The 12,643-nt window shown below is 46.0% G+C and overlaps 1 protein-coding gene across 1 annotated transcript; it reads right to left on the bottom strand.

Annotated features, from left to right (window-relative positions):
- Window positions 1-201: 201 nt before the first annotated feature.
- Window positions 202-12,388, bottom strand: SLC25A28 (solute carrier family 25 member 28). The gene is made up of 4 exons (XM_088452178.1): window positions 11,930-12,388; window positions 7,454-7,682; window positions 4,334-4,390; window positions 202-2,307 (listed from the first exon to the last, which is right to left on the bottom strand). The coding sequence occupies exons 1-4, from the start codon at window positions 12,371-12,373 to the stop codon at window positions 1,787-1,789; spliced, it is 1,251 nt and encodes a 416-aa protein (XP_088308304.1). The 5' UTR covers window positions 12,374-12,388; the 3' UTR covers window positions 202-1,786.
- Between the last annotated feature and the right edge of the window lie 255 nt (window positions 12,389-12,643).

A 12,643-nucleotide genomic window follows, 5' to 3' on the forward strand; every position in this document is an offset into this window, starting at 1 on the left:
ACCATCAGATTTAGTTAATAATAATCTGGCTTTCATTTCCATCACTCAGTAGTGACAAATAAAACAAACAAGTATAATAATGAAAAAAAAAAAAAAAAAAAGGTTTATCAACTCCCAATATTTTATTCCTGATGAAGCCCATTGCAGGGAAATCTTGAAACTTTCAAATTAAATTGATCACCGGAGGACAGACATCAAAACGGTTATTTAGTCTCAATTTTAATGTGCGTTTGGACCAGGATATCAGAATACAAGTTTAGATGAGAACCTAAGAGCAGCAGGCAGAAATGTCACATTACACATCTGTACACGGTATACTTGTTGCTGGAACCTAACAGGTGGTGTCACAGGATTTATGGCGAAAACGCCTTAACAAATACATTTCATCCACTAATTAATCCAGACTAAAAAAAAATAAAAAAAAAGACTGGAGATTAAATTGTACCTGTGGTTATGTGTATATGTTTACAGCAGATGTGATTACACATTCAAAGTGTCATTAATTGTGCAAATGACTGTCGGAGAATGTGTACAGACCGATAGAGACAAACGACTACATTGCTGTAAGGAAAACAAGGCAAGTCGTCCAGCAAACAGAGGTGATCGATGTCTATTTTCTGCATTTCCAAGCTGCACGCCCTTTAAAAACCATATTGTAAGCAGCTCCTGGTCCGTGCATTTCCATGAGACGCGCAACAGCCTTGGAGTGCTTGTGTTTATTTTATTTTTGTTACTTTAATTTAGCAGCATTTGTGGCCTCTGGCGCGCTATTAGGGGGGTTCTGTAGATTGGCAACATCGAGAAAGATGGGCGACTTACAAAAATAGTTCAAGGGGGTGAATCGGCCAAAAATAATTCAAAAAGTTCATCTCTCGCTCCAAATCTTAACGAGAAAAAGAAGACAAAAAGTCTCCAGCTACCAAAGTGGTCTAAGTGCTATATCATGTGCGTGATGACAACGGCCTTAATGACTAATTATTGTACGTCTTGGGACAAGACTTTGGTAAGGACACTGTAGTTGGAAACAAAATGGTAAACCTTTTGAGTGTATGTAGAAAAAAAAAATAAAAAAAAAATTAAAATTTGGGAAGCTTCCACTTTCCACCTGCCTCGTGGGGGGGGGACTGCAAACAAATATGGGAAGCTTCCGCTCTCCAGCCACCCCCTGGGAGGTGTACTGCTGTAACAGATACATTTGAAGACAGATTTACACTGTGAAGTTCAGCACAAAGATGTAGTGAAACTCCAGTCAAAGTTGCGTTCCCTTTTTCAGCCTAAACTAGTCACTGGGAGCAGACGTGCCTCCTGACGGTTTCCAGACGCCTGGAGAGCACCGATGCGGCCGAGTGAGCGATACGTAGCTTGAACTGTATTTTCTTTGCATCTAAACAACACTGCAGTATCAAATAATGCAAGTAAGCGTACTACCAGTAGTAAACAGAGAAATGCATTATGATGCATACGTAAGCAGGTTCTTTATAGAGGCGTGTATGGAATACACAGTGATAATACCAGGGATCTCCAGCCTTAGAGGTGTAGTAGTGTAGGCTGTTGAGTTCCATAAATTGCAGCTGATGAGAACAGCATGAGCCAGAATCTGGTAACCAACGAGATAACTTGAAACATCTTTTGTTCTGTGTCCTGTACTGTTGGGAGGTCAGAGGCCTCTCCCCACAATATGAATGGGTACGATAAAACATTAAAAGGCAAACAAATCTGCAGGCTGTGAACAGGTCAACGACTGTGCCTGGAGTATCAATAAAAGGTGTGCTTTGGTATCGCGCTTTCAGTGCCCCGCTCGCCGTTCCTCCTGGCGCTTGGTGATGAAGTATTTGAAGAACTCGTACACAGACCATGCGATGGCTGTGGAGGGCATTTGGTAGATCACTCTGGCCTGAACCCCCCGGAAGTAGGCAGTGATGCCACCTACTTGGTACACCGTCCTGAAGGCATTAGCCATGCCTGTGATATGTCCACTCATGTTCGGGGAATTCAAGGCCAGGGATTCCTGCGTGTTGAGTAAGGTTTTACAAACGTCCAGCGGTGTGGTGGCGGCAGCGGCCACCGCCCCGGCACAGGCGCCGGACACCATGTGAGAGGTCGGGTTGTATTGTCTGTGAGGATTGAGGTGCTCCTGCAGGAACTCGTAGGTCATGAAGTGTATGGCCTGGAAGGGGATGTTCATAGTCAGTTGGGTCGTGTAGCTTCTATAAAAGGCACCAGCACCCTCATTCCGCCACACCGCCCTCATACAGTCCGTTACTCTCCGGTAGGGCGAGTTGTACATCTGCATCCTTTGCTTGATAACTTTTGTCAATAAATCAGCAAACCATCAGTAACGATCGCAGGAGAAGCAGGACCGGTTTCGTTTGAGAACGGTGCCAAAAGAAAAAACAAAGATGAACGTTAATGGAATCCTTACAAGCGGCACGGTCACAGAAACCCTCTAACCTACAAACATATGACTGGTGGTTTTGTGCAAAGGAAAGATGGGGGCAGTGTGCAGGGAGCAACTGTTGTTATTAAGGTCTGTGAATAGCTGAATTTCAGTGTAATCACTGATAAAAGGAGCAGAAACCTCTCACTCCCTGAGAAGAGTCAGCTAACAAGGGAAGACATACTGGGGCGACTTGCAGTCGCACACAGGTCCGAATGCTGCTACATTTTGAAATCAAACAGAATGCTATTGCGACAATACGCACATCCTACGCTTTGTCCCCCACCTTTATCTATACAGAAATATGCACCCACTCAACTCCCTGAACATATGCAAAGATGTCTATTTTCAGTACTGCCCAGTTTGCTAAAATTCGCTAGTGCTGCGTGCGACTAGGACCTCTGTGCAAATGGGGCTTCTCCTTACTATAACTGCTGTGATTGTTCCGTAAACCAAATACAATTGCATTTAATTAATGAAAAAGCATCGTTTTCTTTCATCGTCTTCATGTACTGATGATTAGTAATGGCGTATGTTTTGAAGGGACAGAATAAACTATAGCCAGACTGCGCACGTCAGCACAGAGTATTTCAGGATATAGATGCAATGATCCTGTAGGAGGTGGTGACTTGTCTGTGTGACTGTTAGCGAGGAATGCTCTTGTACAGTGGCAGTGTCCTGACATGGGGATGGGAATGGACAAAAGTGGCTAGCCACAGACTGAGACTTGAAAGAGCAGAAGGGTTGGGGAATTGCTTTGCCATAGAGTGCAGCAGATTAGTTTTGTGACTCTCACTAACCAAAAACACTTTTTTACTGCAAATCTTCCTTATGATGCGTACACATGGGACAATTAAAATGCTCGATTTGAACAATAACAATATCAATCATATCATTAATATCGTGCATTTTTTGGTCCCCTCCAACGGCCTGCGATGCGCGGGCACGCATGGACGATAACGTCCATCGCCCATGCATGCAGGCCAACCTGGTCGATATCGACCAGGTTACTATAGGGACCGTGTCGTCGGTGGTGTGCTGGATGATCGATATCGACCAGGTTACTATAGGGACCGTGTCGTCGGTGGTGTGCTGGATGATCAATATCGACCAGGTTACTATAGGGACCGTGTCGTCGGTGGTGTGCTGGATGATCGATATCGACCAGGTTACTATAGGGACCGTGTCGTCGGTGGTGTGCTGGATGATCGATATCGACCATGTTACTATAGGGACCGTGTCGTTGGTGGTGTGCTAGATGATCGATATCAATCATCCAGCACACCCGGGAGATCGTTCAGCGATACAGTTATCGTTGACGGTCGTCCCGTGTGTGTGCACCAACAGAAATCTTCCATAGCTAATCTATGAAAGGGGTTTTTCTTTTTTTAATACATGAAAAATCTATGTAATAGAAAAAAAAAAAGATCACAAATCTGAACGCTGCACCAGGTCACTAGCCATGTAAAGGAGACTGGATTAAAAAAAAAAAAAACCTATTTCAGAGTTGCTGTTATATATATATATGCGTCCATTAACCCTTAAGCAGTTTGCCTCTGTAGGACAGGGGTGGGGAATTTTTTTTTTTGCCGAGGGCCATTTTGATATACCTAACATTATTTGCGGGCCTAGTTTAGGCCATGCCCCCTCCGCGTGATGTCACATGGGGCGGGGCCACAATCGCCGATTATTACAGCAATGCCCCAGGCGGCACTGCTGCATAGATTCTGGCTGCAGGATGCCATTCTAGGCTCCCTGCTAGCCAAATGAGGCTAGCAGAAAAAAGCTCAGAGGGCCAGACCAAATGATACTGAGGGCCTTCTAAGGCCCCCAGGCAGGAGGTTCCCCATCCCTGCTGTAGGAGGAGGAAATAGTTTTAGAACAGGGTAAGCTCACCTTCAGCGGGATTCATAGCTGCATCGTGTAAGAGCGTCGCTACACACCCGGCTGCCCCTGAAAGACAAAAACTGCCGCAAGTGAGGGAATGCAGGGTCTTCACAAAAGCGTAAATATCTAAGGCTGATTGGAAGGGTCGTATTGCAGCGTGAGCAGTTCTCTGTCGCGGACACGCATATAAATGAGCAGCCACCCTGCAGCGTACCCGTTACAGAACATGCCTCATACACAGCAATACGCCTACACCAAAGACTACGGTGACGAAAAAAACTGTAACCCCTTCGGGTGTACGAGCTGGACAATGTATATTTAAGGACTAGATCATTGCTCCAAAATATGCAGACAAATATTTTAATAAAATATCTAATTAAATAGATAAAACTATAGTGACGCTAAGACCTAGTTCTACGTCTATATATGGGTTCTAGTGCCTCCTCCTTCTAAGGTGGGCTTGTTTCAGGTACACTGAAGTGTGGTCAATGGCTTACCAATAAAGATCTCATTTACATGAATGGAAAGTACACCAATGAGGTTGATTTAATTGCGGGCGATGCCTGAGAATGTGTTGTCGCAAGAGCGTGGAAACTCCAGGAACGGCATATTACACCTACCCATATAAGCCCCAAAATTGTTGATTTTTGTTTGCAGCTCAATAGGCCTGCATACAAAAATCCACAATCGCGGGGCTACCATAAGTGCAGCATGTGCGCGCACATATTCGCCCGATGTCATCAGCGCCCGCAATTGAATTGACCCCTAAAAATGGTGACAGAAAACACCCCTTACCCAGGCATCTGTTATCACAGAAGTGAATCTATGGGCAGCTCGGGGTCTCAGGGGATCCCTTGCTAGTGGAAAGCGCAGGACACTAGATAATCAGCGTAACCTGTTTTACTCAACCCAAGATTTGGATGGGTTTCTGTTGCCGCCAGTGGTTTGAGAAACAGCGGCAGAACATGAAAGACTCGTTCTGCACAAGTAATGGTGGGCATCGTATAGATAATTAGACATTTCTTCCAAATGATTTCACATTAGGGATATGTTAAACGTCTGCATTTAAGATGGATTAACACTTCAGGGCAGGGAGGTTGACGGCAGCTGGGTAGTTTAATGCGTTTGGTCTACTCCCTGGGGATGTGGCATGCACTTATCGCACCAGGACCAGGTGCCATTGCTTTGCAGCGACATATGCACTTATGCAATATTGGGAGATCTGTTTTTGGGGAATAGTACCATATACATTTCTGTATTCCAAATGGGTGTAATAATCCAGGAGAAGTCGTCTAACCTTGCCTCTAAAGCATTAACAAACTCCAACGGTCAACAACAAATCACATACGGCAGAATTCAATTCAGTGTGATGATGAATAGCCACGGGAGGGATCTCCCGCAGCTATTCAGTTCAATGCGCTTTGTGCCTTGTCGGGAAGTAGGTAAGTCAGAGAATGCCGGTTCTTGCGACTTAATCTGGGTGTTGAGGCACAGTAACCGGCATTCTCCAACTAAAGTGCCAGGCACACGGCTGTTAGCGCCGTGCTAAGCCGGCAAACAGTTGCGTGCCCGGGACTTTTTGTCAGATTTCTCCTCGCATCCCCAGGGGGGTATGAGAAGAAATCCGTTAGCCGCCCAAACAGCGCGGTGTATTGAATAGCTGCGGTAGCTCCCTACCGCGGCTATTCTACATCGCACTGAATTGAATTCCCCCCCATAGTATCCTAAGCTGGTTGCTAATTACAGGCTTAATAATCACCAGCAGTAATGGAGTATTATAAACTGTAATCCCTATTTATTACAGACTGGGGCGAGGGGGAAGGGTATATAATTCTAGCCTTTTCTATTTTTTGCATAACACAAATAAAATAACCATTGGCTAACAACGGTCTTATTCTACGTACTTATATAACCAATCTTTTTTTTTGCTTATATTTGCTATGGAATTAAAACCGCTTTATATAGAATTTTTTTTTTAGCTTTTCAAATCCTGAAACCTCAGAACACTTATGTGAAAAATATAAAGATGCAATCCCGGAGCGAGCAGGGAGAGAGGCCTGCTGAGCACAGCCGCTGGTCCATCGCAGCTGCCCTCCTTTCGCGGTTCCCAGTAATCCACTGCTGGCATGGACGTATGTTCCATTACAACAGGCTCAGACCAACCAAAGACAAAACAGGAGGCAGGACGCCCAGCACACAAGTCAAGTCTCTAGCAAATAGCACCGCCTTGCAGTAGTCAAAGTCTAAGCATCTATGCGGAGCCAAGTGCCCATCAAACAATCAGTTCATTAATAAACTGGTGCTATTAACCAGCTTAGGGTGCAGGCGGCTCTCCCGTGATGCACTGTTCAGCAGAGCTTCTAAAAGGAAGACAGTCATGTTATATAGCCAGGGGAAGCGACTACATTTAGTGTGAATTCTGCAGGAACAATACTGTCATTGATAGCGTTGTGAGCTTGTGGCAGGCAGTCACTCAAACACAAGGCTCCTACAACACAATTTGCTTTCTTCCTCAGCAGTCTGATGATTACACCACCCACTGCAAGTCTTTATCACAGCTGAAAACAGTGTACGAGTGCAACATTGGCTGCTTTTTTTTTTTTTTGTTATGTACGGAATTAGTGATCTTTGGACAAAACGTGGGTAATTGCAAAATGTAATTAAAAATAAATAAATAAAAATACTTCAGAAGAGGAAAAGCTCCAATTCTGCTACCACTCATTCAGTTACTGAGTGATGTAATGCCTGAACGTCTGCTAACGGGGTATCATACATAAGTGAGGACAGGGAACTAATCCGAATTTCAGTCAACTTAAAACAAAAATGAAAAAAAAAAAATTTTAAATAAAAGCTTAGCTAAATGTGGAACCAATTTTCTAAGTGTGAATTGTAGGGAGACAGAAGCACATCCTGCTTGTGTACAGGTCACAGTCATGATTCGGGATGTGATCGCCTTGCGAGTATTCTGCGCTGTATGTGACTGGGAACATACGACTTAAAAAACAAAAATCCTTCTCAGAAAGTCTCCAGTGTGAGGGGGGGGGGGGGGGGGGGGGGACACAGATTTTTTTTTTTTTTTAGAAAAAAGCAAAACCGTTGAGAATTATGCAGGACAGGAATAGTCAATACCATTAGCAATATGGCTATTGCCCCCAGGGCGGATAACATCGCTCAATGTCTTTTTTAGTTTTTCGTAGCAGGCAAAATACAGGGCGTGGGCAGGTCCTGCTCCCGTTGCTGTGACATTCAGTCCTCTCATCGGCCTCCAGAATCCTTCTGTGCGGATGATTTTAAACAAGGCGTCCATGACATTGCGATAGCGGGCTGCCGGGTCGGGCTGCAGGCTCTGCATCCGGGTCTAGAGGACGAAAGGGGAAAATAATTATCTTTTTACACCTTGACAATGGCTGACAAAACCCATCATTTGAAATGCTAAATTGTCTTTGTAGGATATGTATCAAACCTTGGAAAGAGAAAAGTACCAACCAATCAGCTCCTGACATTTTTTGAAACTCAGGGGGAGATGTATCAAAGCATGGAGAGAAAGTTTCTGTCATTTTTCAGGCTTATTGGGGAAGATTTATCAAAGCTTGGAGAGAAAGACTAACCAATCAGCTTCTGTCATTTTACAAGCCAAATTTTTAAAAATGTACAGGAGCTGATTGTTTGATACTTTCTCTTCCTTTCTCTCTTTCCAAGCTTTGATACATCACCCCCACAGCGTGTAATACAGCAGGTAGAAGCTGATTGGTTGGTGCTATCTCTGTCTTCACTTTCTCTCTCCAAGGTTTGATACATCTCCCCCTTAAATGTTCATTGCCTGGGCCTGTAATAATATCACCCTAATAAAAACCATCACAGTCGTTACCTTCCTCCAAATTTGGATATGAAAACTGTTTTAAATATTGCATGTATTTAATATTGTAGACTAGTAAGGAAGTCCAGGCGTCACTAACATAAATACACAGCTATTGGTCTACACCAGCTAGCAGGGTGATACCAATGTAAAACTAGACTCCTAGGGGTCAACTCAATTAGGGGTAATGTGCAGGTGATGCGCCTTTGTGACGGCATTGGAACGTCAGTGATAGCATTCCACATCGCCCCTAAATTGCACATATTACTTTGCAGTCCCAGAGAGCCGCGTTGTAAATGCAAGCATGATGTCCGAGCTACCATATATATGTACGGCATTGCATTTAATATAATTGACCCCCTAGTCTCACACCATTTACCTACAGGGAAGTCCTACAATATATAAACCCAATGCACACAGCTCTGTATAAAAAGGGAGTGTCAGACTTGATGCACTTAAGAGTTCAATGTCGAGGAAAGCTTCTGTCTGCTGCACCTGGAACTCGAACAGGGAAAAGACCAAAAGTGGACAACCTTTTCAATTTTAATTGTTTCTTCCCAAATACATCATTCACAGATTTGGGACGGTTATTCTTAACACCTCTATTGTGCAAAGTTGTGTTGAGTAACCATTACAGTTATCAGGAGTACTTTTCATTGTAACTTCTCCTACACACAGACAAGTTGCTGCAACTTTCTTCCGGTGACTCAAATTAAGTAACGGGTTTGTACCTCTTTCAATATAAAAGTCATAAAGACTTTAAACTTAATTCCAGCACCAAACTATGACTATAGTACAGATATGGGGCCGGCTGCAGCATCAGTGTAGCTGTCAGATATTACAACACTGTCATGAAATATATTTTGGGCTCCCAGAAGACCGACACACTGATGGCATGGAATCCACGCAGAGTAAATTGGCCAACACGTTAATCTGATGTATGCCAAGTAATCTAATTGCACCCTCATTGCTGGTAGTAGGTAAAACAGACAATACAATGGGACAGGATGTATTCAATTCTGCGGCAGTAGATGCACGAGTGGGCAATAAGAGGCTCTCCAGCTTTTATACTACAAATCCCAGCATGCCTTGCAACAGTTTTATCATGGCTAAATAGCAAACTGTGGCAGGGCATGCTGGGATGTGTAGTTCTACAATAGCTGGGGTGCTGCTTATTGCCCACCCCTATTTAGAGGCAGCTGAAGGTTTTGTTTTTTTAAAACAGTAATCAGATACATTCTATTAAAAATACTTAAACATTTATTTTTTTTGTCATTAAAAGTGTATTTGGTCTGTTCTCTCTATTGGAAACAGACATATTGCAGCCAGTCTATTCTCTTAATGGCACTTTAACATTGAGTGCTGAGTTGAATAAACTAAAATATAAAGGGACTCCTGTGTATTCTAGAAATGTGACGAACTATTGAGGCACGATGAAAAGCACGCTTTTTATTGAACATCATTTTTATTCATCAACATAAGCTAAGGGGAAGATTTAAAGTTAGTTGCAAATTCTGCCCTGGTGCCGTGTTTGTAGCAGAACAATCCATTTCCCACTGCAAGGGGTGTGAACGCAAATATTGACTGAATTCTGCACGCACCAATGGCCCGCTCCCTTACATTGCATTTTAGAGCTGCCACAGCCCTACAGATGTATAACCAGGAAAAGGACTTAATGAAAGTTTTGCTCGTTTACCCATCGTTACCGTTAGCTGCTCATTCCCAGTAGCCCTGCTCATTGTGCCCTGCTTTACCTCAGTCTTCCCGGTGTGATTTACTATAGGCCCTAAGAACTCCCTTCTAAAGCCGATGAACATGTTCAGATTAGTCAATAAAGATCCAGTTACCCGTTTTTAATCCACCTGCTGATGCCAAAACCAGTTTCACAGGATAAGTCGTAACAAACTCAGCAACCGCAGACAAATTACTTAACACTGTAATTATAACGCCAGCTCTGACTGCAATCACAGGCTGGCAGCTCGAGGTTCCTAAGATGGCGCCTGATCTGTATATGTGGGTGTATGCACTCATGCCAACCTTGAAAATCTGCTCGTAGTAAATAAGAGAAGACAATGCAAAAAAAACCTGCTCTACCCACACAACGTACGCTTCAATTACCTGGCAGCCAGGACGGGGACTAGAGTAATGCTGACACTAGGCATCGAAAGAAAAACAACTGACGTATTTTTGTCATAGCCTATTCAGTCACACCAGGGCTTTAGCCTAGTGATGTAATAGAAGAGGTGTAAGGGGGTTATCACTGATTGCACAACCAACAGAGGGCTTAGGACATGGACTGTTTCTGATGCAGTGATATCCACCTTTTTATTGTATTTATTAGCAAAGCCACGTTTGCACTTTGTCATCAGTAATGCCCTTTCATAAGTCATTAGTAGATAATTAATAAGGTGTAATAGTCTGGTATATAGTTGTAGAGCTAAATGCACTACATCAATCAAGTAACCTCTGACCTTGCCATACATCTAATCTTCTCTCATTCTATTGGATCTGAGCAGGGAGTCTGCAGGATTATGTACAGGTACATAGAGGTCCCCCTGCTCTGCATATAATCAGGGGGCTAACGCCATTCTGCCAGAGCATGGTACACAGGAGAGGACAGTACTGGAAGCATGTATCTGCTTGGCATGTTAAAGCAGAGACGTGTAGATCTGGCACATTCACAGCACCATAAGGAGGCTCCTGGACTGCGGGTCTTCACAACATAACACAGAAGAGATGCCAGCTGTGGTTATAAACGGGAAGAGTGCGTCCTGCCCAGTATACACCAGTTACAAGAAATAACACAGAGAGATCAGTGGGGACGCATTAGCAATAATGAATGAAGCACTCTGTGGCAGCATAAGGTGGCACCAGTTGAGAGAGCCCTTGTCAAAGGTGGAGGGGCACCCTCACAGTAATTCTGAGGTGCAAAGCAATACTTTCTGGGTCAGTGTGGAGGGGATAATGAGTGGAGGGGCTCAGCTCACTGGGCCAGTGCACTGTAGATCAGAAGGTGAAGGGTCACTGCTCTCGTGGACATACTACAGGTGTCAGGTCTATGCTAACTGGACCAGGATGCAGAGGTCAAGTGAGGAATGAGCCCAGCTCTATGGGTCAGTATGGGGTAAATCAGAGGTGAAGGGCCTCCTGCTCTCGACGTCAGTGTGGGGAGGATCAGAGGTGAGGGACGCCTATGGGGGTAAATAAGAGCTAAATGGCCCCTGCTCTCGGCGTCAGTGTGGGAAAGTTCAGAGGTGAGGACTCCTGTAGGGATAAATCAGAGCTGCAGGGCCCCTGATCTCTGGGTCAGTGTGGGGAGAATCAGAGGTGAGGGGCCCCTGTGGGGGTAAATCAGAGGTGAGGGGCCCCTGTGGGGGTAAATCAGAGGTGAGGTGCCCCTCATCTCTGTGCCAGTGTGGGGAGGATCAGGGGTGAGGAGCCCATGTGGGGGTAAATCAGAGCTGCAGGGCACCTCATCTCTGTGCCAGTGTGGAAAGGAACAGAGGTGAGGGCCCCTGCGGGGGTAAATCATAGGTGAGGGAAAGATCAGTGTTGAGGGACCCTTGTGGGGGTAAATAAGGAGTTAGGGTCCCTGTAGGGGTAAATAGGGGGGAGGGGCCCCTGCTCTCAGGGTCTGTGTGTGGGTGGAGGGGATAAGACCCCTGATATGGGGATGTAGGAGGAGCCCCGGTGTGAGTGACAGTCCCCGCCCCCCTTGCACCCGCCATGTGGCCGCCGGCCCTCCTCACCTTGACACAGTCCACAGGGTACATGAGACAGTGCTCCATGATCCCGGCCACGGCCCCGGCCAGCATGTGCGTGGTGACGGTGGAACCCTCCGGCAGCGCCTCGTACTCCAGCTCGTCGTCTTTGGAGCTCATGTCACGGGTGCGGGCCATAGTGGTCTCGGGTCCCGTGCCCGGGCCGGCGCTCAGTTCAGTCTCTGTGCCGGGCCCGGGAACCGGCCACCCACGCTTCACCCAGGCCCCCAGCACCCGGGCGGGATCCCCGGCGGGCGCGCCCCGCTCCTTCAGCACGGCCTCCAGCTCCATGGTGCAGTCTCCGGGCCGCTGCTGGCCGCTCGGCGGGGCCCCCGTGCGCAGTTGCTGGGCTCGAGGTGGACCCGATGCCGCCGTGGTGGCGCCGCCACCCGAAACGCCCGCAAAAGTCGGGGACCAAAAGGACACGCCCATTCCGCGCCTATTGGGTAGCCATCGCGGCCGGGCGGAGCCTGTTGCATAATCGTCGCTCTGATTGATCGTCACTGACGCCCATCATCGGATACAAAGCGTTCATTGGACTTCGACTTCGCCCTTTAGCGCTCGCTTTGTTTATTGCCCATGGATTGGCTATGTATCTTCAAAAGGGGCGGTGGATTGGTACGGCCACGCTGATTGGATAGGGGAGCTGTCAGTATCACCTGTCCCGGAGCTGTCAGCTCTTCCGCCAGGTTCACGTGCGCG

This window comes from Taudactylus pleione, unplaced genomic scaffold (genome assembly GCF_031769625.1).
Source record: "Taudactylus pleione unplaced genomic scaffold, aTauple2 ptg000034l, whole genome shotgun sequence".
In the NCBI taxonomy this organism is placed as follows: domain Eukaryota; kingdom Metazoa; phylum Chordata; class Amphibia; order Anura; family Myobatrachidae; genus Taudactylus; species Taudactylus pleione.